The sequence below is a fragment of the Tribolium madens genome, unplaced genomic scaffold (assembly GCF_015345945.1).
Source record: "Tribolium madens isolate multiple individuals breed KSU strain unplaced genomic scaffold, Tmad_KSU_1.1 Scaffold_96;HRSCAF=242;Tcas5.2_LG5, whole genome shotgun sequence".
NCBI classification, from domain to species: Eukaryota; Metazoa; Arthropoda; class Insecta; order Coleoptera; family Tenebrionidae; genus Tribolium; species Tribolium madens.
The window spans coordinates 7,749,059-7,763,512 of record NW_025401068.1 but is presented as its reverse complement, the minus strand read 5'-3'; the positions used below and the strand labels follow the sequence as shown (position 1 = coordinate 7,763,512).

The window sequence follows — 14,454 nt, the reverse complement described above, 5'->3', positions numbered from 1 at the left end:
CGTTAAGTAGTTATAGAAAAAATAAAGTCAAATATACCCAAAACATTAATTCAACTATAACTTCTAAACGATCAAGAATTTTGTAGTTTTTTCGACGCCAATCGATTTCTCATAATATTTTACACATGTATGCATAAAAACATTACAAGTTTGAAGTACAGTTTTGTCGCAATTCACAAAATAAAAAAAATTGTGAAACTTCTGAAGTTATGACAGTACCAAAAATAATTATATACGAAATTTGAATGATTAATTTGGTTGTTTCTAGAATATAATTTTAGTTTTATTACTAATACAAAATAATTTTGTCTGATTTTATTCTAGGGGGAGGGTTTTAACCCATAAAACACCCCCTTGCTGCGCCACTGTAGTTAAAGCCCCTCCACGTCAATTCACTGAAATATTACACTTCTAAATTGGGTTCTGAAATAACCTTTTTTATTCTTCCACGGCAATAAATGCGAAAATAAAGAAAAATTTTAATTGTTAACGCTCTTGTGGGGCCATAATGCCACAAAACGAGAAGTTGCTACTTTATTAGGTTGACAGCGTTTAGGTTTACGACTGTGAGAGAGAGTAGTAAGGGGCAGTAATCGAGACAAACGTAACAAATTTCTATTTTTGCCAAATTATGCAAAACTTGTGATTTGGTAAAAACTCTTGACTGAGTTTCCTCCGCCATTCGTAATAACAGACTGAAAAATTAAGGTCGYCGCRGCCGCGTTTCGCCTCATATCATCATTCAGTGTCGTAAAAAATGAAATATTTTTATTTTGTTTCATTTTGTACTGATTTCGTTTTCTTCGTGCCACATTTCTTAATTCGTGCTTTTGACTTTCGTCCCATCTAACTTTGGCGAATAACTCTTAATCTGTGGAGGAAGAATGTCGTTTCTCCCTATTGTTCTACTCCTGCAAAAAAAGAATAAATCGGTGTAGTTTCTCCGGAGCGCCTTCGATCCGCAATTTGTTTAAATTACACAAAGCCCCCTAACACCGACTTTAAGTGTTTCGATCGGCCATGTTGTTTGGTCAAACGCTTTTAGCACGAGTTCATTAAATGACCCTAATCCAACTCCGTACATTTTTTATGTCGCACCCTACACATGAATATAAATTGCGTGATTTTTACAGGACCATCAGCGAGAATTATGTAATTATAATAGCGAGCTTTTAGCCTGTTAATAAAATTAGAAACTTTTTGACATCCGAGTCGCAAGAGATTTATTTTTGAATTTTATGACTTATTTAAATGTATTTATGTAGTATTCGTAGTGTAAACTGTTTTGCAAGTTGCTGAAGAAAGCCCATTCCGTAACAAAATTAAGTCTATTTATAAAGTTCTCAGACCGTGAAGGCTTCCTATTTAGCAAATGAAAATATATAAATGAAATTGTTACAGATGGCTAATTCTACTTCATGAAAATTATCTCAGACATTCTTTAGTTTTCTAACGTGTTCAACGTAACGTGAGTTTGATGATTAAAAATTTAAGTCTGTTTTAAGCTACAGAAAGATAACTAAGCCYTAGGATCTTCTACAAAATTTGCTTCAATCACTAAAACATTAGCTTTACAATTTCCTGAAATGCTGCACGAATGGACAACGTCATGCAGTGCAAGAGTTCTAAAAACAACCACTTTTAATTAATGTGCAGTAGAATTTAATACCATCAGCCTAAAATTAAACAAAGCAAGTCCTATTATATTCCGATTCGAATTGCTTGGATTCAATTTAAAGACAATTTCTAATTAAACTATGTTGAAATAGACACAAAAATGTAAAAAAACGGCAAAGTGGTGTTTTCAATTATAAAAAGTAATGAATCAACTCGACTCTTCCTTTGGGCGTTCTTGAGTTAAATTAAACATCCATCGAATGTGAATTTCGTGTCGGAAGCAATAAAACTGATTATTCACCACCAGGTTACACATTTATTAGATTACAAATTACACATACCGTAAACACGTGGTTTGGTGGTATATATGGGACTAAAGAAATAACGAATAGGATTATGAGATTGACGACGTATCCCAAGAGTCGAGTTGGAGAACTTTAGAGATTACTAGCGGGAAGCTATAAGCAAAGATGATTTAKATTTATTTTTTGCTTTCGTTTCAAAGATTTATTTTAGACACAAATATTGTAAAAGGCCGTTTTTGCATAAAGATAAACAACACTTAAAATGCGAGCTTTGCTAAATCCACGGTTCATACATCACGAATGTCTATTGGTTACCATCACCGTGATGTATGAGGTAATGCAACATCACAACTAGAATTTAAATSGAGTATTTGAAAACCGGAACGGTGTGAATTTTCTAAAATTCAATATGACGTTTCCATTAAAATGTCGATAACATCTATTTGTACGGTTTGTTCATAATTAAACAAGATGAGAGCAAAATTTCTATTATTTCCTTCAAAGCGTTACAATGGTAACGTTTCTATTTAACCGGAACTAAAACGCTTGATAATAAAGTCATTTTCGATAAACTTTAACTCATAAAGTTATTTAGCCTGTTTCCTCTATTTTCACTTCACGTATCGGTTTCATAAATTGGTTTATTGCAAGAGCAGAGCACTGAGTAAGTAACACATAAAGTCAACTTAAATTGCAACAAAATACGTTAGTCCTTTTTGTAAATTACATAAATATGCCGGATCAAAGAGTTTTGTTACATTTTTGCTTAACAGCAGGACAATTATTTCTATCAGAAAGTTTCCTGCTAGGCAACCCATTTTACACGATGGAGAGTATGCTGCAGCTCGGCCTGCAAAACCTGGATTTTTATTTTATTGGTAATTGTTTTGTAACAATATACATTTGAAAAAAATTGATACATGTRTCGATGCTTAGGTAAACTATTTGGACTGGAGGATCAACCATTTGCGGTTTTATTAATGGACTATTGATGTTCTGTAATGTGCCAGCTAATGTGTTATCTGGTAGTYCGTGAAGCATAATGACAGAATTTAATGAGGTGTAGAATTACATCTGAATAATGTTATGAAAAATTTGGATTAGTACCTACAACGTGGCTCGTTTATTAATCTGAGCTTATTTTTGTACGGCACTAATTTTGAAAAAAATTGATTTGGTAAACTCCTTGGCTCAAACTCTAAACAGAATCGTAGCAACACAAAAACTAACCATCACTAATCGAAAGAACGTAAAGTGGCTGGATTTTATGTAGAAAGCAGCTCTTGCCATTCGCCCACAAGCACATAAAATTAACACTGTTTTAGATAAAACCACGTAATTGAATTTATCCTGTTTGCCAAGCTTTAAACACAAACATAAATTAGAGCTTTCTGTCAATAAATTTCTAGATAAAGTAAAATCTGCGGTTTACTCTTTTTGCGTCCCTTGTGGTTAGCAAACGGTTGTACAAAAATTAAAGATTATAGAGATCGAAAAACTCACAATATTTATGTTGTGTTGAGCCTCTAGAGACTTTAGTCTTAATTGGAAGCCTTCATCCCAGTTTCCAAAACAATCAAATCGCAGCAAGATATCTCGCGATAGCTCGCTAGTATTCTGAAATATCGAAAGCAAAGTTACGCCCCCTTCGGATACAAACAGAACCAAAGTAGCTGATATTATTCTGTTTTCGTAAAAATTTGTAATTTGGAGACGTCATCGACTTCATCTCTGTAACAGCTGAGGATAATGTAGCTTCTGTAAAGTTCTTTATGAAAAACTTTTAACCCTTGTTGACTTTCCAAAACTGTAGAGTCTAACGGCAATCACATTTTAATATCGCGTCACCTCTCTTAAGAATTTTAAAAAGGTATTTAAATACTATAAGGATTGAAAGTTTTAGTTCTCAAAAACCGTGAATCGTAATTGAAGCGAGAGTCATGGATTTTTTATAACACTGCGGGCAAAATGTAAACAAGGAAGATATAAAATACGAAGAGCATCTACTAACACCAAATACGCGGAAAAATAGAAAGCATAACCGTATTTCAGCGTTCTTTTCATTTCAGAAACAAGAGTGTTTTGGTTTCAGACTACTGAAATGTTGAAAATATTCAGTTTATTTACCGAGAAACGTATCAAGTTTCATGAGATTTAATTTATTTTTATTTTGTGAAAATAATATTTTCTCGTATGCGACACTGAGTATTTTTTTTGACTGAATCTTTATACTTACTCGTACATGTTAAGCTTATTGTAAAAAGATTCATTCTAATTTTTTTACAGCATTTTTTCGAAAGCATATTTGGCCGTTTCAAAATCATGACCCAAATTACAATTTAAGGTTTTTAATAAAATTTAATGGTTTGATTTTTTTAGTTCTCATTCGCAATATCTCTTCGAGGATCCTGACGTTGACAGATTTCAGCGTAAAAGTGACTTTAATATTTATGAACTCTTCATTTGACGTCAACAAACACATTATCGCTATTCCAGACTCAAAACCCCCTATCAAAGACAGTTGAATAAAAAATAAATTTAAACCGATAGTGAGTTTGCAAAGTTTACATGCACGAACTATTTTTGAAATTATTTGGCCACTTGAAATATTTATCCTTCCGTGTTAATATCAAAGCTTTGAAACTTTAGACATCAACATACGCGTGTAAATATTTACGCTRCAATCTTTTGATAATTTTATGTACTTAAAGGAAATTTCCTATTTCAACCAAAAACCCTTTTACAAGTTTAAATTTAATTAAATGAATTTTGACCTAGAGTAATATAATTAATTTTGTAAGCAGAACGAGTAAGCTTAGACTTGAAAATGCATTACAGCTAATCGTTGGGAATTGTTGAAGTGTTGGTGGAGTACTTTAGTGTCAACAAAGTTTTATTTAAGAGGAAAACTTTGGGATACTTTCGCTTTATKTTATTAGTAATAATCTGGAGTTAAACACATTACAACCAAGTAAACAAGTTTTCAACTTTTTTGAATATTAATGGTAAAAAAATTGCGACTTTTGTAGGAAAAAGCTGCAGTGGATTTTAACTACTTCTGCAGTTTTAGAAATTGGATGACAATGTGAAACACTTTGTCGTTCCAACTGAATGCTTCAGCAATTTCGCTCGTAATTGAATTCGTATTATTCAACTCATGTATAGAAAGGCTTTGGAGCAAGTCTATTGGCGCACAACATCGACAAAAAAATATTTGAAACGTTTCTTACAAGAAGATTGGTGTAATTTTCTCTAATCCCCGGAGTGACTTACAAAATATTTTAAACCACTTCACTTATCTAGTCTAGATTCGTTGAAATATAGATCCGGGAAAGTGCATATTTTTTAATAAAATAACAGAGATGATATAACTCCCAATTTTTTTTTAAGATTTATTTCCGGGAAACGTCTGGAATTCACAGAACGTGTTTTTGTTATTGTTGTTAAGTTGTTCAATCTTTCAGATCAAAACTGTTGAATCTACTCGAAAGAGCCGACTTCCAGAARAGGAGGTGACGCAGAGTTGAGACAGTGGCGGCACAGAAGGGTGAGAACACGGGGTGGATAGCGGAATGCACGCTAATGTGCATACAGACCGAAACGAATGGCGACTGCCCCCGGATGAGACTTTGCAGGTCGCTGATCCAAAGGCCAAAAAGGCCGAGGTAGGTGACGAAGAGGTCAGTACTCCACGAGGAAAACCACTGCACTGTATGTATTTTGGCCCAAAATGAGCCATCAACCGATCAATACTACCCAAATTATTACGTTTTACCTGAGAAAAATCCAGGGCCAAAATTTGGCATTCAAGGCTTTTTATGAGGAACATCAGACTTGCAGAAATATGAAAATCGCCATAAATTATTCACGGAATGTCGCGATACCTCCGGCGAAAATACATAGAAGAGCATCTGTTGATAAGAGCCGTACTTATCTTTCTATTTTCTTATTGGGTATTTGAAAGGTTGATGTCCYATGATTTCAATATAGTGCATCCGGAATGAATTAGTGGTATGTAATTACGGAATGAGTACTGACTTAGCATTTTAGTATTTAAGTTTAGGTACAAAAGTAATTTTTAAGAAACCACATTTTGTCCACTGTGATTTAAAAGTGTGCTTTCTTCAAATTAGTCTTACAAACTTTTAAAATTAATTTTCCAGCAATTTAGCTTTTTGGACGTTCTTGCATTTAATTAACTATTTAACAAACTGCACTTGCACTTGGTGAGGAAATTTGCACTTTTCACGATTCTATTGTAGCATAGTCGATTCTTGCATCGAGTAGTTACAAAATTACTCTGTTATTCAATAGCGAACCCAATTAATAATTTTAAAACTAGTCAGGAAATTCCGGTATTGGACAGCCCGAGTTTATTATACAGACCGGAAAAGCAGTCTTATTTAAAATACATGCAACCATGATTTAACATACCTAGTTTTTCTAGGGATAAATAAATAGCAGAAAACAGCAAGCTTTTGCATTGTTGTAAACAGAATCAAAATTTAGTGAAACTTTTAACTTTCATTTYACAATAATGTATCGATCTTATTTAAATTCTATGTAGTTTAAGTTTGTTGTGCAATTTCCTTGTGTAATAAGAAGCAAATTTTACCTCATACTCACTAACAGTGATTACTAGGTTGCACTGATTACCCATAGCTGATACCACCATCTAATTAGAATAAATCGAAAGCGATAACAAAATCCGATATCCGGTACTGAGCAAGGAGTGAAACTCATTTTTAAAACAAAACCATTTTTTGTTTCACATAATTTTTAATTGAAGATTTGACAATTAAAAAAATATATTTGTTATAAAAATTACATGGGCCCGCTATATGGATGCAGCATTAATATCTACAGTCTCTCCCATTTAAAAGTTTTTCAGATTCATTTTGTTTTATAATCAATGCAAAATGAAATTAAATAAACAAACAAACAAATTTTGAGAATGTTTTTTCTCAAAATCTAAAAATAGCCAGGAAAAATATTAGGTTCATACAAAATTTATTAAACTCGTCACTACTTGTATGAAATAAGTCAAGGTTTCAAAATAAACGTTATCGATCATGAACAATAWTTTTTCTTGAAAATAAGAGGTCAAATCGAGGATCAAATCTTCTTTAGTTACTTTAAATTAATTCTACAGCAAATGATGTTAATTTCTTAACTTAAGTAGTTTGATTTCAATTCCAATTGACCCAAAATTGTCTGAAAAACTTTTATTTGAGACAGGCATCGTTTTATTTCGAGTTTTTGAATTGGTAGATAGTTGCAAGTAGTCACTTTTTCTAATTCGGAATGTTGCAACAAATTTTGTAGCTAAAAGTAGAACTACTAGAAAAAAATTACAACACAAATTATACTTCGCTTAATCTGAATAAAACCATAACACAAACGCTTGAATACAACAGGAAATAGTAAATTAATTTAGATTTTACACATGTTCCGTCACGATAATCATCATTTTTACATTTTGCTAACAAAATGCTTGAAATTTCGCCACATTCACGCCACCTTATCACCAAACTGAGATCTTCCAAACTAATCTGTTTTCCCGAAACTATTACACGAACAAATGTGCAAAATATCACGCTCAATTATGAGCTAATTGAAAGTTCATCGAGTCGATCGGTTCCGAAAATACCTCAAGTAGCCCAACGTCTTGTGTATACAAATCAGCGGTTGAACAAGCTGGGAATGAACAGATCTCATGTTAGTATTTCTTGAATCGTCAAACGGCAGCATCAGTATGGACGGTGCACACTTGTCTGTGGAAAAAAGCCGCACTCGAGGCAACAGTGACAGTGAAATGTTAGAGCTATTAAACACCGGTGTTGAAGAAAACGCCGGAAAAACTGATAAAGGACTCGGCTCAAGACGCAGCAGTCGCAGAAAAATTAGTTGCAGACAATGTGGGACACCTCACGAGGGAGTGTGTGAAGTATATATCTTTTATTAAACCGGAAAGCATACGAGAATTAAGCGCGTAATTTATACAACAGCTCTACACCGAAAATTCACACATTTGTTCACGTCACAAAGCTTAACTTTACGCTTAACACCCTCTTTTAGTCAGTAGACTAGTTTGTTACAATTACTATGATGAATTTTGCTAGCGTGTGATGTTTCAACGTTTATGTTTAGGAGCTAGCATTACATGAAGATGAGGGACACAATTGGTGGTCGATTATTTTTTCGTTACTGGTTATTGGACTCGTTATCTCCGGAATTGTAGCTGCTATTTTTCTTGTGGGGTATGTTGATGAACTTCTCTACTGGCATGGGACGAGAATGCAATTTGATGAGTTCTTGCAGGTAAGGTCAGGTTTTAGGTATTTATTGTTTTACACATGTGGTTTAAAATAACTCAAGACTCACAGGGGTTCTTTCAATAATAAACAAAGGTTTAATGGGAGTTTATAACCGCAATTAATGTAACACAAAAAAACTTATTTTCTTCAAGTTGTAAAATTATTCAGAGATAAAAAAACGACTACGTTTCAACAAATGTAGACGGATGGGTCTAATCACCGGTAATTAAATTACGCATTTACGCAAAATAGATTGTAAAAAACTATGATTTCCAAATTTAAAGTCATTAACTGATTAAAAAATCATCAAAGTCTCTTTATGCAAGCGAAGAAATTAATCTGTTTAACCGTCAGCTTAACTATTCGGACGTTATACATAGTTTTCTGTATTTCATACAGAAAATCCAAGTCTTTCAAGATTAAAACATTTTAGAAAAGTTTAAAAGTTATGAACCAATATGTTTAAGCATGTTTTCTAAATTCGAAAAAATGAAAACAAAAAATTACACAAAAATTAGAAAAGGTTTTGAAAATTCCACACAAGATGCTGACTAAAAAACTCAGTGTATTTATTATTGGACTTTTAAATTTAATTTAAAAAAATTATTAATTAAGTTTTTATTTCTCGTTTAATTTTTTATATTTTAACCAAGTTAGTTATTAGTTTCTTCCAACTTAATACAACCTAAAGTTTACCATAAAAGTGATTGTTTATTTTTATTTTGTTTGTTACGAGTATGTTGCAACTAATTTAAATTCATTGATTTGTGTAAGTAAACAATTTTTTATTTCTAACTATATTCACCAATAATCTCAACTTTCGTGTGTGGGAGTTGTATTGAACCGTGCCATCCATTTTGGTTAGTGAGATGACAATGTGGAGACTATTTTGTACTCAGGAATTATTATGATTGAAAGTGTGTCATAATAAAGTGTAACAAATGCCTAATCAAAAAATTCATACAAGTAAAAAGGTGTGGGTGAAAATTAACATTTAATTAGCGGTTTTGGTTATTATTATTATCAATGATTAAAATTAGTCCTTTCAATAGAAAATTAATAAATTAATTTATGGGAATTCCTGACAGATGAAGACAAATAGCGTATTGCATTATTTATATGTATAATTAAAATTTAATTGTAGTTAAATACACTTTAATTAGATTCGCAGTGGCTGAAATACATTGAAATAATGTGCAATTAAATTTCTAACGATTTGGCATACAATTTTTTTGAAACACTTTAATTAAAACTGCGTTGAACAAAATCAAAAACTTTCATGCCGATTAGACAGCGTTAGCCATTGCAATAATTCTTTTAACCGACTTTAACCGCAAAAGTTGTAGTATCAAGCCCAGACCTGGCTACGGAAAGTTTCCTTGCAAACTGCGACGGTTTCATTCAGTTCTCTTCCAGTGTTTGATTTATCTTTTAAACTTTGTAGTTGAATTTTGGCAATCGGGATCCCGCTATTAGAGTTATTGTCTTCAAGCAAATTCTAAATTTTAATGAAATTATTTGAGAATTTCCCACTGGTCACAGTTCTGTAGGAATTTATCCGCCCGACTTGTCTTTAATAGTCTTTATGGGCGCTTAATATCGTCGTAGACGAGTGTTCCTTGTCCTTATTTCCTGTTGGTTTCAATTACATTTCTCACAATTTCAGGGTGAGCTGACTCCCAAACGATTACCTTCTTCCTGGATTTCGCACTCTCATTTCGTCTACCAAACGGACGACGGAAGTCTGGCCATACTCGACACTAGTCATAATTTTACTGTTTCGATTCTAGTTACTAACCACACTTTGGTAAGCTATGTAAAGGAAAAGAGAAACTTCCTATAAGGAAAATTTGCAGAGACAACTTCTCGTCAAAGGATACCAGTGCTCAAAGGACCTTAAATATGTGCTCTTCCAACACGACGTAAAATCAGTAGGTATTCTATTTTTAATCTGCTTGTTTGTAACTGGATTAAGACTTAAAACAACAAACAGAACAACTCGATAAAGTTGATTTATTTCGCGAAATTACTCGGATAAACATGGTGTTTAATGAATCATTGGAACGCATGCTTGAAATTCATTTTAGCCGATTTGCTGCAAATTTTAACTACCATAAAACATTAATTCCACTCATAATTTTCAAGTTTACAAAATTATYGTAAGTTGGTTGAAAACATGCAAACTCTGCGTGCYTCGTTCTTTATTGCAGGAAACACCTAGTAGTGTATATTCCTGCTCATTGTAAAAAAAAATCTTTACGACTTTGAGTAACCTCCGTCAAACCGTAATCAGAGCCATAAATTTTAAAACCAAATGTGTTTGGCTAAATTTTTAACTCTGTGCGTGCACCGAGGACTAAGTATTTTAAGCACATAGGTGCAAGAGGTGWGCAGACGGAGAGATGTTATTAAGATAGAGCAAAGGTTATACAATTTCAGTATTCAGATCAGATTCGGAAAGTTATAGTCGCTTCCACCCTCCGAATTAACAGCTGGCAGTCACGCAAGAAGCCACATTTTTTAAAAACTGTCATGACCCAGAAAAAATTTAATTAWACCGACGACCATAAAAGGCGGAATTTAACTCGAATCCGGAAAATCAGACTCGTTTCACTTGTCAAATCGTTAAGGTTAACATGGTCAATTAAATTTAGGACTTTCAAGTGAACTGAGAGGTAATCTGCTGCGGTTCGGAGTACTCCCTGCTGACTGATAGGGGAGACAAGTCGGCGCTTAACAAAATTTGGCACAGTGCCGCAGAACTCTCCTGCAATGGCTGCAGGACCGTCACCGGAGCGCAATTGATCAGCGGTCGTTTGCCAGCAGGATATATCCTTTTATGTCGTAATTTAGCGGTCATTTAAAAAGTTTCATCTTTATGTTAACAGGAAATTAGTCTAACTAAAAGCACAACTGCAATTAATATACTTTTTTGGTTTCAGGTATTCAGACAATCCTTCACGGCGACATACACCATTTATGACGTCAATAAAGAGTAAGTACTGACAAGTTTAGTGTGTAATTTTCAAGTTTTGGGACAAATAACTGAATTCTTATGTAAATTCGATGACCTTCAAACTTTCACGCTTTCAATTAATCTATTTCAGTCTCGAGAGAAGGACACTTCTTGAACTGTTTCTAAATCAATTAGACCGTTGTTAGTTCCTACGAATAATAAATTTTAGTTCATGTTCGAGCTTAAGCCGACTTAAAACTTGGGTTAAAATATTGCAGGGTAGTCGACAGGTAATACTTATCTCTTTAATTAACGACTGAGGAAAATCGCGTGCATTCGAAAATGCAGCAAGGTTTCCCGCACCATTGCTTTTGCCACAATTTCAACATTAATGCATTTTACTTAAATTGTGTCATCATAAAACTTGTTAAGATTTTCTGAAAACATAAAACGGCAACAGCACATTAAAAATGGGTTAATTAAATTTTATTGAGATTAACATAATAAATAAATTATTTATACATGTATTTTTAGTGAATGCGTTAGATATATTTAATTAAATTATTTAATTAATATCTGCACGGTAATAATTAAATAATAGTTTTTTTCTCAAAATAACATAAGTATCCAAAAATAGATTTAATCCCGGTAACATTACGGAATTGATATTTACATTTTCGTTGTAATTTAATAATAAATAACTGTTCGAACGAAGATATGATTTGATTAGATCCATATGCAATAACAACAATTTTTAATATACATATTTTGCAGTATTTTTAAACGTAACAAACATAACAAAGCATTTATATTATTGTTTTACCTCTAATTTCCATAAACATTGTAGGAAAGTAGATTASTATTCAATTTTGATGTTAAAATAGTAATATCGACCGTTACGTTGTTGCTTCCATTTGAGAATTATCTCCACATTAAAACTAAAATCTAATTATCTACGCTCGTATGAAGTGATACGTTCTACGTTGTATCGGTAACGAAATGAAATTTAAGCGAAAATAATTTTCAAWTACAAATTTACAACACACCAAAGTGGGCATATAAAGTAATTTTCTATGGTTTTTCATAGAAGAGGATCATTATCCATCAATGTATTTCTTTCATTGTGTTTTTTTCTTTCAAGTCTATTCGGTCTTTGAAAAGCACCAGCTGCCCGAGATAATGCTATAAGAAGAAATATTGGCTTTAGTAGATTATTTTTTAGCTAATCAATTCGCTTGCACACTCTTCCAAGGGTTTTTTTCGGTTTACCTTCACGGATATATTAATTTGAAATTTGTTGCTTATTTTGTGGCATATTTTGCATTTGAATTGATTTCTGTTTCGCAGTCATCAAATTCCACTTCGTCTCGAACTGTCGTCGAAGGCTGAGCCCGAAACGTTCCAATACGTTAGCTGGTTGGGCGACACAACTTCGCTCTTAATGGTGTATAATAACGACATATATTTCCGGCAGTCTCCCATGGACGAAACCGAGATCAGACTGACGTTTTCGGGACGTCCCGAGGTGATCTATAATGGAATTCCAGATTGGCTCTACCAAGGTATAAACCGATGGGCTAATTAGCGACGAGACTGACGCCTCATTTCCAGAGGACGTGCTCAAGAGCCCGCAAGCAATGTGGAGCTCGCACGATGGCACTCACCTGTTGTATGCAACGTTCAACGACAGCGAAGTAGGAATATTAAATTTCCCGTGGTTTCGAACGGAAGCTGGCTTAGGGGCCGCCAACGCCGCGTCGTCCTTCCCATCCTCGAAAAGCGTTCGATTTCCGAGGGTACGATGAATAGCATTTATGACAGGTCTTATWGAGCAAAATTTCAGCCCGGGGCGGACAACCCCACAGTGCAATTGTGGGTCATGGATATATCGAACCTCACCGACATCCAGAGCCATTTAGTAAAACCCCCGCAAGCGCTCGTCGGCCAGTAAGTACCCGACTTTTCCGGAGTCGGAATCCGGAGCTCACAATTTGCGTTGTGTTACAGATTTCTTTCGTGWCTAATTGTTAGGTTTCTTGGGGCGTGACACGTAATTAAACCATTTCTCTTGAAATTTCTAGAGTTAGACCGTCTATTTCARCAAATTTTAGATTAGCATAGTTGGATTTAAATATCCAAAATTTAGATAGTAAWTAGCCAACAGTTTAGGGAATGTCAGTCAAGCGACCACCGGTTGGACATATGTGTAAATGCTTTAATCCAGTGATTTGCAGGGATTACTATTTGACATCGGCCGGCTGGATTGGACAGAAAAACACGCAAGTGTCGGTGGTGTGGATGAACCGCGCACAAAACCTCAGCATCATTTCAGCCTGTCTAGCGCCTAACTGGACATGTGTAGAGGTCAGCACAATCCACCCCTAGATAATTTATTTTCTAATACGATGCTTTACCGCGAAAAAACGCCCGGAAAATCGACCGCGATTGCCGGATTTCGTTATATATCTTGTCCGGTAGAAGTAGAACAAAATTTTAATATTACAAATGTAATTCAAAAAAAGCAATATCGTATTTCATTGTTGAAACAAAGATATGGAAATATATTTTTTCAAACTGTTACCCTTTATATTTCTTTATTACGCGCTCTATTACTGTTTCTCCAGTTTATTGATAGTTTTCTCTTCTTTTCTTTTGTTTTCATCATTCTTGGGGTCATATCTTTGAAAAATAACTAAATAAATTCGTATCGTATTTGAATCAAAAGACAAACAACACTAACTCTCCTAACAACTATCACTTAAAATATATTTGTTTTATATATTTTATTTATTTATGATTAACTTTAAGTTCTTTATTTTCCTATCTGTTGTTATTTCTTAACATCTTAAGTGATTATTTAACTGCTTGCAAGGATATCTCCATTAAATCAACAATCCTAAACAGCACGTTCATTTCCCTCAATRAATCCTTCAGTTATGTTATTATCCGTTCCTTCCTACCAACACATTAACTACATAATGCATAATGGTACACTAAGAAGGGTTTTCCACTACTCTGTGTCCAATATTTCACACATATTTAAATTATTTTAACTGTAATTCTGTCTCTGTCAAAACGCTATTCTTACCTTTATTTTACTTTATTCTTTACCCCACAACACCTTTAGTCGATAAATGTAAATTACCACAATTATTACGAGACACATACACCCAATCCTAGCTAGCCAATAAAGTCATGACATAAAACATGCAATTTACACAGTAACAAAATTAATTTTTTGATGTTATAATTTCTTTCA

The 14,454-nt window shown here is 33.7% G+C and overlaps 1 protein-coding gene across 3 annotated transcripts in view; it reads left to right on the top strand.

Annotated features, from left to right (window-relative positions):
- LOC123013125 (inactive dipeptidyl peptidase 10) overlaps positions 1-14,454 on the top strand; it is a 35,113-nt gene that overhangs the window by 15,470 nt on the left and 5,189 nt on the right. The window contains exons 2-10 of one of the 3 annotated variants that reach the window (XM_044411478.1): positions 5,387-5,587; positions 8,073-8,243; positions 9,906-10,046; positions 10,096-10,170; positions 11,182-11,234; positions 12,543-12,757; positions 12,807-12,991; positions 13,039-13,142; positions 13,430-13,559. In XM_044411478.1, the coding sequence (XP_044267413.1) occupies positions 5,495-5,587; positions 8,073-8,243; positions 9,906-10,046; positions 10,096-10,170; positions 11,182-11,234; positions 12,543-12,757; positions 12,807-12,991; positions 13,039-13,142; positions 13,430-13,559 (1,167 nt within the window). In that variant the 5' untranslated portion in view covers positions 5,387-5,494. Of the gene's footprint in view, positions 1-5,386; positions 5,603-7,587; positions 7,870-8,072; positions 8,244-9,905; positions 10,047-10,095; positions 10,171-11,181; positions 11,235-12,542; positions 12,758-12,806; positions 12,992-13,038; positions 13,143-13,429; positions 13,560-14,454 lie in introns of those variants that run through there. The other 2 variants (XM_044411477.1, XM_044411476.1) reach the window with 2 other exon arrangements.